Source organism: Cyprinus carpio, chromosome A10 (assembly GCF_018340385.1).
Source record: "Cyprinus carpio isolate SPL01 chromosome A10, ASM1834038v1, whole genome shotgun sequence".
Classification (NCBI taxonomy): domain Eukaryota; kingdom Metazoa; phylum Chordata; class Actinopteri; order Cypriniformes; family Cyprinidae; genus Cyprinus; species Cyprinus carpio.
This window is the reverse complement of record NC_056581.1, coordinates 4,409,457-4,430,003: the sequence shown is the minus strand read 5'-3', so window position 1 is coordinate 4,430,003 and position 20,547 is coordinate 4,409,457. Positions and strand designations below refer to the sequence as shown.

Here is a 20,547-nt window from a genome sequence, read left to right as displayed (position 1 = left end):
GACTCAAACGCATTATGAAATGGTCATCCAGGGCAAGACAGATGATCCATCACAGTTCACACCCTGTAATATAAAACAAAACAGGCTGATGTTGGCGTAAAGGCCACTTCCATGTAAAACAGAATGCAGCGCAGACCTTCATATGATACGCTTAGTAATTTACTGTATATCTGGCAAAAATGAAAAAAAGATCTAAAATATCTCCACAGACTAGCGTGTGCAGATAGTATAGAGGGAAGACTGGATTTCAAGATTACATTTAACAGCAAGGCTGTTAGCTGAAGACTTGTGGTGTTATTTGGCAATTGCAGTGGTGTAGCAAGTAGACAGTCAAAAACAAATAAATAAATAAAAGTGTGTGTGTGTGTGTGTGTGTGTGTGTATCTATATATATATATATATATATATATATATATATATATATATATATATATATATAATATATATATATATATATATATATATATATATATATATATATATATATATATAAATAACGCACCTGCCCCGCCCTCAGACCTGTACGTCATCATATATTTCATACAGTTGACTGTTGACAAACATGATGCAGGTCAACAACTAGCCTACAAAATGCAGTTACATGCCCTTAAAATGTATGATATTGGGACAAAAAAATGCCTCTGTATGAGTTTTTGTCTCATATTTTCTCAGCAGTTAAAACGAATCGAATAAATGAATGACTCAATGACTTACTCAAAGACATTTACCACCACCTATTGGCAGTATTGGTTTCTTATTTAGAGTATCATTGCATTAAAAAAAATTAAATGATTGTTTGCCCAAACAGAAACATTCTGTCATTATTTACTCACCCTCTTGTTGTTTTAAACCTGTATGACTTAAAATAATGAAGAATGTTGGCAACCAAGCAGATTTGGTTACCAATGACTTTCATTGTACGAACAAAAACTACTGAAATGTTTCTAATGAAATATCTATTTTCTTTTATGCTCCATAGTTTTATGTTTATGTTAGGCTGTTGCTGACTAAACGTTTATGTGTAATACATTTTGTGTTAAATCAAAATGCTGGCAGTAACTTTATCCCTTATAATGACCAAAAAATATTGGACCAGTTCCCTTTCTGTTTTCTGAATCTTTTCTTCTTTCAAAAAAATCCCCATAGGAGGTCCAGGAGATCTGATCCAGTTTGAAATCGATTTAGAGCAATTTGATGGAAAACAAGCTGGTCAGGTCCGATCTTGTGTAACACAAGTTGCATCTCCAGCAAGGAGAGCGAGTGTCACTGCCAACTGAAAAGCCGCATTTTGACACACATCAGTGAACTGGCATGTGTTATTCTCCAAAGGCAGATATTTACTGCTCACTCAGGACCACTTCTCAAACGGTTAATTAGTGCTCTGTGCATTGGGTGATACCCTGCAGCCCATGGACCGATTTCTCCACTCTGAGCAGATGTGCGTGCATGCATGCTCACACACGGACACACAAACCAACATGCATGGTATTAGGCAAATAACGCACACAGACACCAAATCATTCAGGAAAAGACGCACAGGCTGAGTAATTCAATCCTCCAAACATAAAAGTGACAAGAGGACCATTAAAATGTGACAGCAGAGACATGCCACACATTCCAACTGTTTGCTATTACTAACAGCAGTCAGCAATTCATCTTAATTTCAATGCCACTTGCTTTTTAAATGATGTTTGAAAGAATCTCAAATAGAGTAAATGATAAAATGAATACACTCTTATGAGATGGGACAACAGCTGTAGTGTTTCCCCACACCAACAGTATTTTGGGCTCCTAACAATACAAAGACTTATTGTCAGGAAAGCCTGAGAAAGTGGATAAGCTGGGTGCTACAGATCTGTGGGAGAGTGTCTTGTGGCCTGTGAGTGTTTGCAAATAACAATCAAATCCTCTGAAACAGACGTAGTGTTGCCTAATGTTGTTATTATTTAAAGGGTTAGTTCATCCCAAAAAGAAAATTCTGGCATTATTTACTCAACCTCATGTCGTTCCAAACCCATCAGATGTTTTTCTCCTCTGAACTCAAATGAAGATATTTTTAATTGTCACATCTGAGAGATTTCTGTCCCACCACTGAAAGTCTTCTGCAAGAACCAATGAGTTTTGTTCCTGTGTATCAAGCAAGTATGGCTGAGCTTCACTATGTGAATAAAAGCCTACATTAAATCTGTTCATCATATAAACCGATTGTGTCTCTTCAGAAGACTTGGATTAAACTGCTCAATTCATTTTTTTTTTTTTTGACCTCTTTACAAAGGTTTTGAGGGGTTTTGAGTGATGCTACTTTCAAGTTTCATCTCTCAGGTTTCATTAAAAATATATTAATTTGTGTTTCAAAGATTAACAAATTTATTATGGGTTTGGAACGACATGATGGTGAATAAATGATGACAATTTTCATTTGGGGTGAACTAACTTAATAAATTAATTAATAAATATCTCAAACGTGGGATAAAGTTTTAGTATCTCAGCAAAGGTTTAAAGATGTGGTTGCATTTATCATTCCTCAATGAAATTCTGTGGGTGAGATCCAGTCATTTCAATAGGAATGTGAGATCAGGAAATTTATGTGAGGGTGAAAAGTTCCTCACGCAGATTACATAAATTGGCCGCACAGATTTGCCTTGTTGACCAGCATAAAGCTGCTTGATTTAAATTCCGTGTGAACGGTGTTGTTTATGCTGTACTAGACTATTGGACAACGGACCGTTAATTTGCACATGAAAGTGTGCTGAAACTTAAAAAGCCTACAACTTAAAGGGGTCATATGATGCGATTTCAAATTTTCCTTTCTCTTTGGAGTGTTACAAGATCTTGGTGTATAAAGAATATCTGTAAAGTTGCAAAGACTAAAGTATCAAATCCAAAGAGATATTCTTTATAAAAGTTGAGACTCGTCCACGCCCTCCTGAAACGGCTCGTTCTAACACGTCCCCACAGATCTACGTCAGTATGTGGGAAGATTTCCAGAAAACCGCCCAGATGTTTACGCAAAGAACGAAGGCGTACCTTTTACTATCGTTGTAGTATTGTTGTTGCCGCCGCCATGTCGTATAGACGGTGTGTGTTTCACTGTGAAAGCGAAACTACTTTGTTTGGCCTTCCAAAAGAGGACGATATCCACTTCGTCATGCCTGGGGCTGATCCGTGCTGGTCGCTGAGGAAATACATCAACTTTGCACTGTGGATCGCAGAATGGGCTTTCACCGTGGATGAAGCGAAGTCCAGCCCGGGGTCATCACATGTGGCTGCTGCAAGTACAAGGTATGCTCCTTCATAAAATCCGCCTCAAGCCGCCCACCTCTGCTCACACAAGCCGGCCGCGGCTCACTCTAGGCCTCTGGCCTCTGCTCACTCAAGGCCGCGGTGTCTGACGCTCTTTCGTTGAGAAAGCGAAACTACTTTGTTTTTGCCTTCCAAATGAAAACACGACTAGAAATCATGTATATATCACGTTTATAATTTTATGTTTATGTTTATGTCTCGTCGCTCCAGCCAGACAAGGCATCACAATATGTTGAGAGGCATTGAGGCATTCGGCCAATCACAATGCGCTGGATAGCTGGCCAATCACAGCACACCTCGCTTTTCAGAGCAATGAGCCTTGTTAAAATCTATGCGTTTCAGAAGGTGGGGCATAGAGAGAAACAATAATGTACAGTATGTGGAAAATAATGTGTTTTTTTAACCTTAAACTGCATAAACACATTTCATTACACCAAATACACAAAATAATGTTCTTTTTAGCAGCATCATATGACCCCTTTAAAAATTATGAAAACAATAATGGGAAAAATCATAACACTTAATATGGGGGCCATGGTCCCACCTTGCAGTTTTCATTGAGGCATCGCTCGTTTGTTTAGAATGTGCAATTGCTTAACTAGCCTTGACTTGACAGTTTTTGTGTGATTTGAGCTAAAGAAACACAATTTATGATACTGTAGCTGTCATTGATTTAACATAACACTGACAAACTGTTTTAGGAAATTCTGCTCTATCACCATTTCAAGTACAGTAAATAGAGCATTTGTACCTATGCCACGGTTTGGTCAGTTACCCGGATGCATGGCCATATTGGAGATACTCAGATGTAAACAACAGAATGGATTGCACGGCTAATGTACTACTGAAGACATTGTTCTACTAATTTATTATGTCTAAACCACGGAAAAAACAAGTGGAATCTGCTAAATCATATAGAGAAGGACTTCGTAAGCTGGAAAGAGTGCGATATTTTGACAAACTAAAGTTAATAGGTGGTAAAGATCTGTACGAGCTGTATTAGTTAAGACTCTCTGCACATTTTGTATGTTTCTCTTATCACTTCATAGGTTTGTTCTATTCAACCATAAGTGCTCTGCAAAGTGGACATCACAGGATATTCCGCAATGTTTCCACGGAGTGTATATGTTCCTTTCAAAGGGCATAAAAGTGTGATCATGAATTTAAATTGTATTTATTTACAGAGGTATATATGTCACACTTCTCTAGCAAGTTTTGTCTGTGTGGGTTAAGACGCAGGCAGTGGTGAAGCGTAAATCCCTGAATGAATGTTCTGAATTGAAGTAAACTTGCTCAGGGAGTAGGTAGCACCGAGTTACAATATTAGCCTAATATTTCACCTACCTGATAAGATATGATAAGAACAAACACAGATGTTGTCAAGATTCTTGCCCTGGAAATCCTGGTTTAGTTTGGCCAAACACAAACGCCTTCTTTCCTCAGACAGTTTTTGCACTCTTCTCTGTGATTTGTTTTAACTTTTGGCAGTCTATAGGACTCTAGTATTTTTCCCGGCCCCACTGATTAGTACAGCCCAAAACATGACAATAATTGACCATTTTCAGCAGCAAAAGTTCTGTTGGGTTCACTGGTGTTGTTATTATGCTATATAAATGCCTCATTTATTCATTCATTGTTTACATTCAGTGCCACCAATATGGCCGACTTGTTGTGAAAACACTCTATAGGAGCTGTACTTGCATGACTGGAAATATCTGCCCAAAGTGCCGAGCGGCATCTTGCCTTAAGGGTAGGGACACACCAAACCTATGCCAGAGATCTAGCGCTGAGGAAAGGTCACTGTGGCGTTGCCTCATGTTGCCTATGTCGGGGGCAAAAAATGTTGCACTAGAAAACACCTGACAGACTACTGTTGATGGTCAACTAGCATGTAGTTGGCTTCTTGCGTCAGAGAACATAACTCTCCCATACCAGCAGGTGGCAGTAGCCTGTATTCAGCATTCAAACAGGGAAACTGGAAGACCTAGAAGATATACAAAGCCAGCAGCACTTGCTTTTAAGATTTTTTTGACCAGCTTTTACTATTGCTTACGGATTTGTGTATCATTACTTTTTTATTTGTTTTGTTTTTTTTTGTAATTTGTGCTTGGTTTATAAGCCCTTGGTCTTCTTCTAGTGGATAAAGAAAGAAAGAAACAGATATTATGACAAGTGTCTGTGCATTCCCTCTTTACTCCTCAGTTCTCATCAGTTTAATTTTTTTCTTGTGCGCTCAATCTCTAAACTGAATAGCCAATTGGAGCTCCTTTCTCGCCAACATGCTCCGCCACTGATTCAACATGCAGAACCGGCTGAAAAACCACTGACGGCATCTGACTAGAGCCAATGGTTCAGAACACCAAAAAAACTAAAGCTGACTCACACTCAAAAACCACCCGACATTGCCCAACTGCCATCGGCTTGGTGTGTCCCAGGCTTAAAAGGGACTTCTGTCATCATTTACTCACTCACAATATCATTACAAACCTGTATGACTTTTTTTTTTATCTACTGAACATAAAAGAAGATCATCTGGGAAAAAAAGTATTTTTGTCCATGCAGTTAATGTTTGGGACCCCTCTAACTTATATTGTATTATTGACAAAACATATTTTGTGTTCCACTGGAGAAAGTATGTCATACAGGTTTGGAATGAGGGTGTGTAAATATGACAGAATTCTTATTTCTAGGAGAACGATCCCTTGAAGTGACCTCTTGAATGGAGTGTATGATCAGTACATGATGATGATGGGAGGTATAAAGCATTAGGTTCATTTTTATACAAAGGGGGCGGCAGGCGTGTCCTAGTGGTTGGCCAGTATGATGATGGGAAGTATTAGGCGAGTATTAAGTGAGTGTAAAGTTACAGCCTGTACAGAGCGGGCGGCAGGTTTGTTCTGGCGGTTAGCCAGGGTGAGAAAGGGAAGTATTAAGCGAGTATTAGGTTACCTCTTGTACAGAGCGGGCAGCAGGTTTGTCCTGGTGGTTGGCCAGAATGAGGAAGGGAAGCGTGCAGAGCTGCGGATGTTGCAGGGCCGAGTGGAGCTCTGTACGCGCCACTTCCAAGTCCTCCTCCGACGAAGCGCTGTCCAAAACAAACACCACCCCCTGAGAGCCCTGGTAGTACCGGCTCCAGTACTTTTTAATTGAGTCCGCTCCTACACCGCAAAACACATAAATTCACACCGTCACGATCGCAGCAAGGAAGTCATAACATTTAATACACACATTAACCCCTTTGCAGAAAAAGGGTGTTTTTCCTGACGGATGTAAATCAGATGGTGAAACCAAAGCAAAACTCTAAACAAAAAGCACAACGAGAAACTTTTTGGTAAGCGAGCGGGAAATGGAATACAGCGTGTTTCAACACAGCATCAGTTCAAACATTGCTGGAATGCATTTGGTGAGGACCCTGACCTCCTTTCAAAAATCACTGCGGATATTGCATTATGTATTTTTATGACTTCAAGAACGCATGCCAACTCGCACTCTCGCTCAGGGAGGCCTGTGGGAAAAGCCGTGTCCAAATGAAGAGCGCTCAACGCAACAGTGTTTCTTTAAAGTCGACCCTGAGAGCATATTAAAATGGTTTCTTCTGATGGCCAGTCTACAGCACAGTTCAAATGGGCCCACTTTTACAGTGAACATATGGTTTCTCTTGTGCACAGCAATTTGGGGGTACAAAAATGTGGCCACCAAGACACACAAGTGCAGCATGGCTTTGGTTAAAGTGAGTCACTGTGGGGCCTGTACCCTAACCGTGAAAAAACAGAGCAGTTTGTCTATATCTCTTGTCCTCATGATTTTCCTGAATGGAATGCACCATATTAATAACTAGCATGCCTCGTGTGCATCATATATATGTCATAAAAATTAGCTTTATTTCTGTTTTCATCTCTAGGCATGAAATAATAAACAGAATGCTATTCGAAAAGGTGGCATCTTAAATCAACGCCAGACAGTAATCGACAGCTTTATTCAAAGCTCTTGAAGTTTGACAAAATGTATAAGCTGTTTGCTTGACACTAAGCAGCTGCGCAATCCTTTTTTCCCCTCGCTAAACACACTGGACACGAGTTTAATGGTTCCACTTCCAAACTTCTAAGCCTTTGTCACACCACAAATTGAGCTCTTAGTCATGCCTTGCCAAATTATAAGCACTAAAACTGTTCTAGAGGTCTCGGTTCAAGTTTGGAACAGACTCCACCTAGCAGATTGAGTTTCAGAGCTCGACTCCCCGATATCATCGCTGTGTATGATGCACAATGTAATACTTCCAGTTTTATCCACTGCGGTATTCGGCAACAGCTTTCCAACTGCTGACATGCAAACCTGACAGGACTTTTACGACAGCCGGCCAAAGAAATAATAATGTTTTTTTGCAGATGTTTAGACAATTTGTGACTCATAATAAATATTTGGGATCCTCACAGACGGGCCATATCCAAGGCTGACTCATCTAATTAACAGGCGTTTGATCTGCTGTTGCCATTTTACCAAGCGCTATAAAATATTATCGCATAATAGCTTGATATTTCTTTCCTATATGGCCTGTTTTTTTTTTCAAAACACAACATCTCAATCAGTCTCAAATGTGCATCAACACTTTCTTTGTCATCTAACTTTTGTATAATTTTGCTCAAAGTCTCCATCTACTGGCTGTGAAAAGAAAATCAAAACACTGGGAGGTCTTGGGCTTTGAAAAGCAGCGGTTTACTTTAATTTCAAACGGATAAACATGTGCATTAAGACGAAAACAATGTGACGGAACAAAACAACATTTATCAGCAACGGGCCGGTGCATTACAATCTCATGTGATAATACTACTAAAGCACATTTTCGCAGAAATCATTATATCATGGCCGTGGTCCAGAGAAACAAAGAGAGAGTCTGCTAAGTGCTTTCAGATGGTCGCTGCGAGATGGTGAAAATGAGCATGTAGGGCTCCCTTCTTTGGTGTGCCTGTCAGCATGGCGGATTGCACAGGGTGTCATCGTGACAATGATGGGAAATGCACACAGACAGTGTGGCGCTTTGAACGTCTCTCGGCTTCCTGAAATCACTAATGCAGACCCAAAACATGGGCCAGACGGGCAGACCAAGCAATAACACGGGAGAACGATAAACCGTCTCGATGGCCACGGCGGAAACAACGGGAGAGCCAGCATGTCAAGCCAGCACACAACCTCCATCAATAAAGTGTGACATGAGCCTTCCGCGTCAGGTTCAAGGTTAATGTCCCAGCCGTAACCCTACACTGATGTTTTTGGGGTAAAAGAGGTCGCGCTCCACAGGCCCCTGACACTGAGCTGAACTCGTTGGAGGTCTGGAGGAAAGGTTTCCAAAGTGCTTTAAAAAAAAAAAACAGGACATAATTATACCATTTTTCAAGGAGAATTCAGAGGTTCATCAATTTCAAGACGATCTCCCATTGTGGGCTTTTTCTTACCAAAACCTGTCCTATAATAATTCACTTTTTAAGGATTAGTTCTTCCAGAAATGAACATTTGTCATCATTTACTTCCTTTTGAGAAACACAAAAGAAGTTTGATTCTCAATACTAGTTTCACAATATGATACTCTGACAATACTGTAAACAAAGCCAAAATTGAGTTAAATTTCTATTTGTGTAATAATAAATAGTTAACAAAAAGTATTTTCTTTAACCAGAAAGGCATTTTCATAATTCCCATTTAGCTAAAAATACAGATTTTGTACTGATCATTGTTTAAACGTGAATAAAAAACCTATATTAAATCGGGCTAAACATTCTTTTTTGAGTGAATTATACATGATTCATACACTCTAAAATGCTGGGTCAAATATCGACTAACCAAATTTTTGGGTTAAAAACGTAATTTAAATTTAAACCAACGGTTGGGTTAGTCCATATTTGAGTGTATAGTCATTCTCTGTGATACAAAATGTTGGATTTTTGTATCATGGTATATTGTGACACAGCACATCAGGGCTCTAGAGTGCTTCCTAATTTCTCAATGGTGCGACTAAAAAAAATCAGAGGTCGCACCGGTGTGACCAACCGTTCGAGGGAAAAAAAAAAAGTCTCCAAGACTCTGAAAGTCTCCCTGTGGTTCAACAACAGACACTAGAGCCCTGCATTTTCAACTTTTTTTCACGTCAATTTTCACATCATAGTTCAGACGCGGGCCCAGCCTCCCGCCTGTTTTAGACTTAGACTCCTTACTTTTATATTTTAGACATCCATCAATTAGTGATAAAAAAAAATATTACTAAGCTGGTGGAAACAACACGAGACCGTGCTACCGTGACTGTCAAGAGCGGCTCGACGGTGTTTAGTGTCCCGCAGCAGCAGTATGGTGCGTGCCGTCAGCAGCTGAACAGTTCTGCATTCAAACACACGCAATAAGCTTAAGCTTGCTGCAAAGCACTGGCAAAAGTTATTACCATAAATGTGACAGGGGAAAATAGTAAGAAGATATTTGAACTATTTACTAATAAACTTGTGTTTTCTGAGTCTGTGTTGCAAGGATGAAGTTGCCGATCCTGACTCGCCATCTCCTCAGACGCGCCTTTAGAGAGAAGTGCATCTTTACGGATTATGATTATAATGAAAGAGTTTTTGTTTTCGATTTGTTTTATTTCGTTAAGTAGTCATTTAAAGCTTTCTATAGATATATTTATCATGTCTGTGAGGCATGTTTTCACTGAGTTTCGGTTTATCTGGGTCTAACGTTTAAACATTGTTATATGCTTGAACTGTTTTATATCTATAGATTTTATTTTAGGCAAGTCGCGATGATTTGAGAAGGCTAAATTGATCAAACATAGGCTCATTGTCTGCCGCTGGCCGCTTGGTTGTTACTTTAAAAAAAAAAAAACCTAAAACTTATATTTAACAAACAAAAAATACTCCAAACTAATTAATTTTTCCAAATTAACTTAATAAAAAAAGAAACGAAATATAATCACTTTGCTATTACATACAAAACTATTTTGAACTATTTTAATAGCTGAGACAGTAGTATAAGCTGTTTAGGGACTGTTTAGCTTTTCAAATCCGACACTAGAGCATCCCTTCATTCAGACACAGTGGAAGATCTGATAAGAATCAGTGTAGAGGGGCCAATTCTGGAAGATTTTGATGCTAGAGAGAGTGTGGCCAGCTGGTTTAGCCAAGGTCAAAGACCAAGAAGGCCAAACTACAGGAGCTGGCCATCCGAGGGGCATGTGACTGCAATGGAGGATAGTCAATAAGACAATGAGCCATGAGATGTTCAGTTTGAAGCCCTTCAAATACATAATTTAGATTTTCTTTTTATTTTATTTATCTTGAGACGTTTTAAGTTTAAATTTCAGCTCAGTGAAGCACTTTAAGCACCAACACTTTTTCAGTAAGTTACCTTTCTTGTAGAATTGTACTTCAAATAATGAACTTTATGTTGACCAGATTGTTAGTTAATCATTAAGGCTACAAGTCTATATTGCATATAAGGACAGTGATAAAAAAAAAAAAAAGTGAACTTGTAAAACTGCGGTGTTAAATGCGATGCGGTTGAAAATTTGGGTGCACCTAACTTTTGTGCTGGTGCACCTAAAAAAAAAAGTTAGGCACACCAGTGCAAGCAGTGCAAAAAGTTAGTCTAGAGCCCTGTACATTGTTACACCACTAATGGGGTCTGAAGCCTTTAAGCTTTAAAAAGACAAGTGGCAAAAAATAATTATAAATGTGGTCCAAACTTTGTGACAGAAACAGGTCGAAATTTAAAGTGATGGCATGCTGATTAGATTTTGAGATGTGGACGTTGCTCTTAAAGATGAATTCACACCTGCTGTTAATTGTAAGCAAGGGGCAGGGTTTAAGCAAACTAAATGATTGAAGATATCTGGCATACATCATGAGGGAGATGTCTGTTGTCCTAAAGAGATACTCCACCCCAAAATACAGATTTGGAACAACATCCAAACTTTACTTTGAAGGTGATATTTCCCTTCTCTAACTCTACAGGCCCAGGTGGAAATGCCCCTCTTTAAGTTCATCAGTTCCAGCAGTTATGAATCCAGTGGGGGGGGTTCCTCCTCGCCTATCAAGCCCTCCCTTCCCCTCGGGTTCCCTGCATCCTCAACACCCTCTTATTCTTGTCATCACTCACTCATTTTAAAGACAGATTCAAAGCCTCAGCCCATCACTCTTACGAAAAGGGAAATGCTGGCCAAGATGGCTCTGGATTCATTGAGCGAGTGACATCTGAAACATTGCCTTTGCGTGCCGCATCCAAGCACTGGTGCTTTCTAGGGTTCAATTTACCTTTAAGAGAAAACTATCAGTCATCAAAGAAATGAGTTTGTATCCTTTCTGGTCAGGTCCTCATGTAACATCTGTGTCAAATAACATTCATATTTCTCGTGCTGTGTCAGATGATGTGTTGCCGAAGTTTACTTTTCAAAAGATCAGATGTGAAATAATTGTGAAATAATGGCTTGAAATGTGTCCGCAGATTTTCGCTAATGGGTCAGTGACATAATGGTTTTTTTTTTTCTTGTCTGGATCAATTAATTTATCCATACATTCAATGACTTGACTGCACTTCTTACATTACTATTCAAAAGTCTGGGTTAGGTAAGATTTTTATTCAGCAAGGACACATTAAACCGGTCAAAAGTGAAAGTAAAGACACTCTTAATCTCACAAAAGATTTATTTTTCACATAAATGCTGAATTTTCAATTAATCAAATAATCCTAAAAAATGCATCAGGTTACCATAAAAATTGGAAACTGTTTTCAATATTTATAATAACAAGAAATGTTTCTTGAGCATCAAATCATCATATTAGAAGGATCTTGTGACACTGAAGACTGGAGTAATGATGCTGAAAATTCAGCTTTGATCACAGGAATAAATTACATTTTAAAATATATTCAAATAGAAGTCAGTTACGCTGAATTGTATCACTATTTCAAAACATTTCTGTTTTGACTGTATTTTTGATCAAATAAATGCAGCCTTGGTTAGCATAAAAGCACACATTTTTTAATAGAAATGTTTATGACCAAATATTTTAAGAAAAATACTTTAAAAATATCAGATGATTTGAATTTTTAGTGCAAGTTAAGTTTAGAACATGTAAAATGTCAGGTAGAGTGACAAAAACAGCTGTTTATGAAATAATAATTCATGGAACATGCTTAATTAAAAAACTGAATTATTAAATTGTGCACACTCGTTGTTGTGAGGAAAATATGTTATTACTTTTAATTTGATGGTTATACCACATGACATTACAATTAATTATAAGATTAATTTTCTAAAAACTTGACATCTGCGTTTAAGGCATTTTGAAAAGAATTTCCTTCTCTTTATTGCGGACAATCTTGTTTTGTCATTGACCAATCAATCGATCAATCAATCAGTGAATAAAAGTAATATTCTCTTTAACAACAGAGAGTATTTACCTCCAAGTTCCTTGACATTTAAAATGGCATTCTGGAGCGGGACAGCTTTAATGCTAAAACCTGCAAATAAAAGTTAAACAACATTAGCAACCGCAGCCATGAGGAATTCATAAAAGGAAGTCATTAAAACACCTTCATTGCTACACTGACCGAGATATAATCAAGTACTCTGTTAAAGACAATCACAAGGCAAAATCTGAAGGAAAGGCGTATACAAAAGCAAAGAGGAAATGCAAAGATCTGTGTTTGTGTTTGCAGGACGGGCCTGGTATTGCTCTACAATGGTGGGCTGACCTGTGGTGGGGACGATGTTGTCTGTTGCCTCACTGCAAAGTCTGGAGAGCAGGCTGGTCTTCCCAGAACCCGTCAGACCGATACAAACCACGTCATATTCTGGTCTGGGAGGGGGAGGTCCTTTACAGCACAACGTCCTGAAACACTGAAGACGGGTTAGGAAGAAAGTTAGAAAGGTTACAACAATTTCGATAAAAACTTCCCACTCATGTTTGTGTTTATGTGATTTTTTCGACTTGCGATTCTCCGCGAGAAAGGCTGTGGGTGTAAGCGTGTGTCACTCTAGAAACCGAAACACATCTCAAAGACATCTGACATCTGTTGACACCATCTGGATGAGGAAAAGTTACTGCAAAAGAAAAAACAAGTCTACCGCACAGTGCCTCCATTGAAATCATATGAGCCCAAAGTCACCGCAGTGTTCTGGGATAAGTAAGCAGCACTATATATTTCTGCCCAAAAAAACAGCCCTGCTTTCTGTAAGCCACTGTCAGAGCCCCTCGGCTGACGTCATGACATTGAGTGATAATGCAAATAAAAAATTACCCAATAAATTTCAACAGAGCAGAGTAGAACTAACCGCCAAAACACACACAAATAAAGAAACCCCGTAATACTGCTTAAACCGATCACATCACATCAGATCAAACGCTTCCTACTATACAGACTATGCCAGGAAATCAACGCATGCTTGATGTGCACATTTGTGCAAGGAGAAGGCATTGTGTTGTGTTACGATGGTATGGACAATATGGTCAGAAAATCAAACCCATATTTTGTATTATATTTTTCTAGGTTTTTTTTTTTTTGAGTTACAAAGTTCATTTCACATCTGAAGGTCTTTATCTGGTTGCCTGCGTATAGCCTAGCTGTATCACTGAACAGAGACTCATAATAACCTCTGCTGCAAAACTTTCTCCAGCCTACGTAGCATCCTGACCCAGACAGACCGTCAAAAGTGACTAATATTGGAATGCTCTACATAGACATGTTGCTAAGCTAACAAAATGAGAGCCGAAATATTAGAAAAACAATCCTTTTAATTTAAGTTTTTTTTTTTTTCAAACATTTCTTTAACATTTTTTAATTCATTGCATTCTGGGATTACATGAAGGAAAAATTATTACCTTTTGGAACAGCTTCTTTTTTTTTTTTTTTTTGTGCACCTATAAATGCCTTAAATGGCTGTCCAGGTTTGCAACTAGGTTCGGGAAGTCATAGCCTAGTGGTTAGAGAGTTTGACTCCTAAGCTGTGGGTTCGAGTCTTGGGCCGGCAATTCCACGACTGAGGGGCCCTTGAGCAAGGCACTGAACCCCCAACTGCTCCCCGGGTGCCGCAGCATAAATGGCTGCCCACTGCTCCGGGTGTGTGTTCACTGTGTGTGTGTGTTAACTGCTGTGTGTGTGCACTTTGGATGGGTTAAATGCAGAGCACGAATTCTGAGTGTGGGTCACCATACTTGGCTGTATGTCACGTCAAATCACATCTTTTAAAAAGAGTCCCTTTAACAGCTGGTTTTCAGAAAATAAATTTCAATCAATTGGGAGGTGGCAATACATATTTTCAAATGCCTGCATCAATATTCAAGAAGGTGGTTATAAAGTTCAACAAGTGCTGCCCTCTTTTTCAGTGGCCTTGGTTCTGGAAGCATCTTTCCCATAGGGATTTTAAAATGTCATTGTTAAGGAGTTACAAGTCATGAACCAAACCAACCAGCTATGAAAAGAATCACAACATTACAGACTTTAATTTAAAGCAAAAAAAGTATCTGAAAATTTTCAAACTGTAACAAGACTTTAACAGCTTTATTGAGGAAAAGACCTACAACTACAATAATCCCATGAAACACTGCGAATGACAATCAAATAAAAAATGATGGAAAAATATAAACCTATTAAAGGGATATTCCACCCCAAAATGAAAATTTTGTCATTTATCACGTACCCCCATTTCGTTACAAACCCGTAAAAGCTCCATTCGTCTTCAGAACACAATTTAAGAGTCTCCTCTGTGTCTCTCCAGTATACTCTTCTGTATCATCCGCTCCACAAGGATGCTCTGTTTTCTTTCAAATCAAAGCTAAAAACACATAGAACCAGCACATCCTTGTGGCGCGGATGATACAGAAGTGCCTACGCAGCATACGGTGATATGAAGAGACACAGATGAGACTGTTGACAAAGGAATTATTGAATAAAGTTGTTATTTTTGTTTTCTTCGCTTATAAAAACCCAGATTGCACGTCTGATAGCAGATGGAGTATTCTGACGACGACTTTCACACCTTTTCTAGGACCTTGATGCTGTTATTTACTTGACAGTCTATGAGACAGTCACAGGCATCCCGGTTTTCATCCAAAATATCTTAAATTGTGTTCCGAAGACAAATGGAGCTTTTACGGGTTTGGAATGACATGAGGGTAAGTGATTAATGACAAAATTTTCATTTTGGGGTGGAGTATCCCTTTAATCTAAAGATGCTGATTATATAGAAATAATATATTTTAAGTTTATAGCGAAATATGCATGTATATTTTAGTATTTTAAATTCTCTGATTGATAGAGAATTCTTTGAGGAATCATGGGTAATGCAGTTTCTTACCAGGATTCCCACAGATAGACAATTATTTAAAAATACGTTGAAATAATGCAAGCTAATTGCATCAACAAAAGAATACACCACTGATAAATAACTTCGTAGCTCACTGTAGATCTGTTTGTTAAGGATTTATAAGTTATTGTTAAAAATCAATTCCCATGTAGAGAAAATGAATGGGATATTTACTTCCGGAGCTTGACAGTTGCACTCTAAGATACTGACAGTTCATCTAACTTCAACTAACTTGCCTTGTGATAAAGCTGACAATGAAATCTATAAGACTGCCATGTTATAAATTGTGCCCTGAGAGATTATGGGAAACAATGTGTGAAATCAGGCTATCAAGGTGAGTCTTAGACACTACTGACAACAAAAATTCTGGCTGAGAGGTAAAAGAGTGTGAGAAATCTCTTAATGAGAGAATGAGAAGTGCCACTGGAACAAGGCATGCCATCATCACATAGAATATATGTGCATTAAGTCGTCATGTGACATTCAGTCAGCTGAGCCAAGCAAACACTGGCACTGATGCAGAAGAGGGTAAACCGTGACCAGTACAGCAAGAAATCATGACAGTTGTGCATTAGTTCCATCATTCATCCATCATGTGACTGTAAGGAAAGTGTGAGGGGGTGTTGTGGGTTTTCACTCTAAATTGAATACAGAATGAGTTTAGATGGTTAGTAACTGCTGTCCTCTAGTGGACACACAGAGCTTTACACCAATGACTGTGGAGACTGCAGTGGTTTTTGATTGTTTCTAAATGCAGAACAGGCACCTGCCTCCCCGATGACCACTCAAAAGTAGTGATTAAATGCTTTTGCAAGCATTCCAAATATGTTATGATATTTATAGACGTACCAGTGGCCAATGTTTTTGGAAGGCTCTGAAAGATGTGAAATGAGATGTATGTGGACTTTGTGCCCATAAGCCACATTTTTACTCTAGATTCCTATAATTTTGTTTTTGAAGGCAACATGAAATCTCAAGTGATCCTATTTACTTTCTTAATACATATTCTTGTTCTTGTACGTACTTCTTGTTTTTTTTTTTTTTTTTTGCTTCATCATTTAACATTATTGCAAAACATTTGTTTTTGTTTTCACAACCAGCTGATGTATAGAGACCACTATTCACAATCCATCAATTCCCAATGGGTAAATTCAAGTCTCGCCCTACATTGTTTCTTCCCAGTGAATATCCTGCTATTCTCGGAAACACTTCTCTGCTGACATAAACCAAGTCCTAGCAAACAGGAAAAATAATATCTGATTTTTACATGTTTTGAACGAAAAGTGAGTCTTAGTTCTCTGTTAAAAAATAACCACCATGATCCTGGCGTGTTTTGGGCATTGCTTTCTAGTCCAAAGTCACTGTCTAAAAAATGTCAATTTAATATGTTAACTTAGCGTGGGTATTTAAAGAAAACAAAATGATAGAAAACACAGCTTTTTACTATAAACAATACCCTGCTAAGAATTATTCTTCAAAGTTGTAAATAAAACAAAGATTATTGGTGTACGTTTTACAAAATAAATAAATTACATAAAATAAATACTGAATTTAACATTCATTGTTACTTGCCGTTTAATTGTTCATGAAATTTACTAATATTTTCTACACTATTTTTCCCCATGTTGTTCATTTAAAAATGTAAAAAAAAAAAAAAGTTTCCAGGCACATGATCTAGAATCCATAGTTTTAGGTGTACTATTCCTTTAATACTACCCATTATTTGTCACCCAAGTACAACAACTACTGGCCTACTTTCTCTCTCTCAAAAGGAGACAAAACCAAATATAGCCTGCAGTGGTCCATGAAAACCACCTCAAAACTGAAATGCTTTTGGAACAGGAAACTCAAACTCCTCATTGAGTAAATGCTAGAAGCATTTCAACAGACACAAGATGGCAGCACAAACAATGTTCCAGTCTAGTTCAGATTGCTGATAGTGTATCAAAAAGATAACAAATATGCAAAGACAATTCAGTCAAGACTACAGCCGAAATTATCTTTGTAGGTTACCTATCATAACAAACCATCCTCTTAGGTAGGAACAAGATTAATGCATTTTGATGTAAAACAGGTTGGACCTGTAAGTGATGATCTAGGGTTTTAAACTGAGGCAGTACGTCATACAGTGGTGTGTTTTGAAGATTTTTTTCTTAGAAAGAAAAAGCTGCTCTGATTCATGTACAAGCTTGTCAGCATGCATAAGGATAAGCACACCACAGGTCCTTTAATTATACTTTGAAAATAAATGATTAAACTGGTGAAGTCTTAACTTACGAGGGTCAACAGCAAATAAAAGTGTTCAAGATAAAGAAAAGGAAAAACCTTTTAAAAATCTGATTTAAAACTTTCATCTGGTTCTGAAAATTTTTTACATAATTTTCGACATAAGTTTACCTATAACTTATTACTATTAATATTGTATAAATTATACAATGGTATATTATTATTATATATAAACATTTTCCTTACACCTTTCTTACATCTTTTTCATTATTTTCAAAAAAAGTTTTCAAATATATAACACAAAATGACTTAGATCTGGGGGACAAATATTATTCAAATATTTGTATTTTAACACAACCAAAATAGTAATTAAATAAATAATAATACATAATTACAATATTATGCCAGACTACTAACAGGCTTCATTTACATTAATATTTTCCGTCTGCTTAGAAGTTCAGTTGTACCATCCTGACTAGAAGAAGCTATTTAATTCAGAAATTTACATATGAAATAGTGACAGATCTTTTCTTCCACATAGCGAATTAAACCTGAGCAAAACAGATTATCGAAAAGGAAAAATTGTAGGGCGGGACTTGGTTTTATCAACTGGTTGTTAATGATGGAGTTGGAACTGAATGCAAGTTTGCAGTGGATTGTAAGCAAGGGCCGGAGTTTCAGTAGATAAAAAGATTGGAGAAATCTGGTATAGGCCTACATCTCCAAAGAGAAGTCTGACATTTCACATGAAGATCCAGTTATGACATTTTGATTAAAAATTATGAAGTAAAAAAATTTTAAAATGCATGAATGAAGCGGTCACTATAAGATCAGTAACATGCATTTACAAACCAAGGTGAATTTCCATTTCATGTTGTGTTTTTTAAAACAAATTAATAGATACACTAAAAATGAACATTCCACTGACCCACAAAATAAGACGAAAGTGGAAGTTGAAATATTGTTCAGTGGCATGTGAGTATCAAGTATAAACACTTTATCCTGTTAATCACGCACAGAGCAAATGACACCATCATTACAATATCAACATCAATGGGCTAATCTTTACAACAGGTAGTGCAGGACAGGTGAGTCTCCTGATACATCACTGATAATCAACATCATATAGCCTTCAACAACAGTACAAAGGGCTAAATCTGGAAACCAAAATGTCAACTAATTCTAGAGCTCCAGTCACAATGGACTAGTGTTGGTTTCATAAGGACCCAGAGGCATTGTCATAGGGGAAACGGCCACCAATGGCAATGATGCCCATCTTACTCTACACTGCCATTAAGACAGTGCTTCCAGGTTAATACGGGCTAGGTCCACTGCCAGCTGGAAAGGACAACAACAGGAAACAGGCAGGGTCTAAACTATGATTGATGCCACAATCAGAGGACTGGGAGGAAGAGGTAGTCCCATGCCTGAAATGCACCAGAGCCATGCTGGCGCATAATAAAAGCAAACGGCACCTGTTTGTTCTAGAGTAAAGCTAAGGAAAATGGAAAAATCATATCACAGATGCAAGGTCTTAAAGAAACAAGCAACTTCAAGTTGCCAACTTGCTTGGCAACCGTTTAATTGTTTAATATCTAGAACTCAAAAAAGATTAAAGGGGTATAAATGTTGGCAGGAATCACTGTGGAAATGCACTGTGGAAGTTAGGATCAATCGTGCAAAGATAAACTACTGTTTAACAGTTTGGGGTTGGTAAGATTTTTTGAAAGAAGTCTCTTTAGGCTCACCAAGGCTGCATAAAAATACAGATAAAAATACAGTACAAACGGTAATATTGTGAAATAATATTACAATTTTAAATAAGCATGTTCTATTTGAATATACAATATAATTTATTCCTGTGATGATAAAGCTGATTACTCCAGTCTTAACAGTGTCACATGAAATCGATGCTCAGTTTCTCAAAAAATAAATAAATAAATAAATAAAAATAAAATATAAAATATATATATATATATATATATATATATATATATATATATATATATATATATATAAAAAGAAGGGTAGCTTAAAATTTTATATAAGCATTTACATACATTTTTCTGTTAATTTTAATAATTCGATCTGTAAAGCTGTTTAAATCATTTTGAAGTCATTTTAGAGTTTTAGGTTTTGCACTGCAACAGCAATAAAGTTGTAAAGTTGGATACATACACACATATACGTGTGTGTGTGTACAGTGGGGAAAATATTTATTTGATCCCCTGCTGATTTTGTAAGTTTGCCCACTTTCAAAGAAATGAAGGGCCTGTAATTTTTATGGTAGGTTTATTTTAACGGATAGAGACAGAATACCAACCAAAAAAATCCAGAAAAAACACATTATATAAAGGTTAGAAATTGATTTGCATTTCAGTGAGTGAAATAAGTATTTGATCCGACCAGCAAGACTTCTGGCTCCCACAAATTGGTTATGTGCCCATGTGGAAAACAGATCAGTCCTGTCACTAATTTTTACTCCAGAAGTTACTCCCAATGTCGGCTCGTTAGTAGGGCCATGCAATTAATCGCATGCGATTGTCACGCACATCTCATCTGTGATTAGTAGTAAATCTCCATCACCTGCTTTCAGATGGAGCAGCATTTAATACACAGAGCTGTAGATCACTGACAAGCTATGCAATATTGTGTTAATTTATTATCACAGGCCATTC

The 20,547-nt window shown here is 37.6% G+C and overlaps 1 protein-coding gene across 2 annotated transcripts in view; it reads right to left on the bottom strand.

The window, feature by feature from the left end:
* Positions 1 to 20,547, bottom strand: part of LOC109068939 (ADP-ribosylation factor-like protein 15) — a 47,853-nt gene that overhangs the window by 17,200 nt on the left and 10,106 nt on the right. For both annotated transcript variants that reach the window (XM_042764797.1, XM_042764798.1), the window contains exons 2-4: positions 13,033 to 13,177; positions 12,739 to 12,798; positions 6,253 to 6,461 (exon numbers count right to left, since the gene is read on the bottom strand). In XM_042764797.1, the coding sequence (XP_042620731.1) occupies positions 6,253 to 6,461; positions 12,739 to 12,798; positions 13,033 to 13,177 (414 nt within the window). The remainder of the gene's footprint in view (positions 1 to 6,252; positions 6,462 to 12,738; positions 12,799 to 13,032; positions 13,178 to 20,547) is intronic.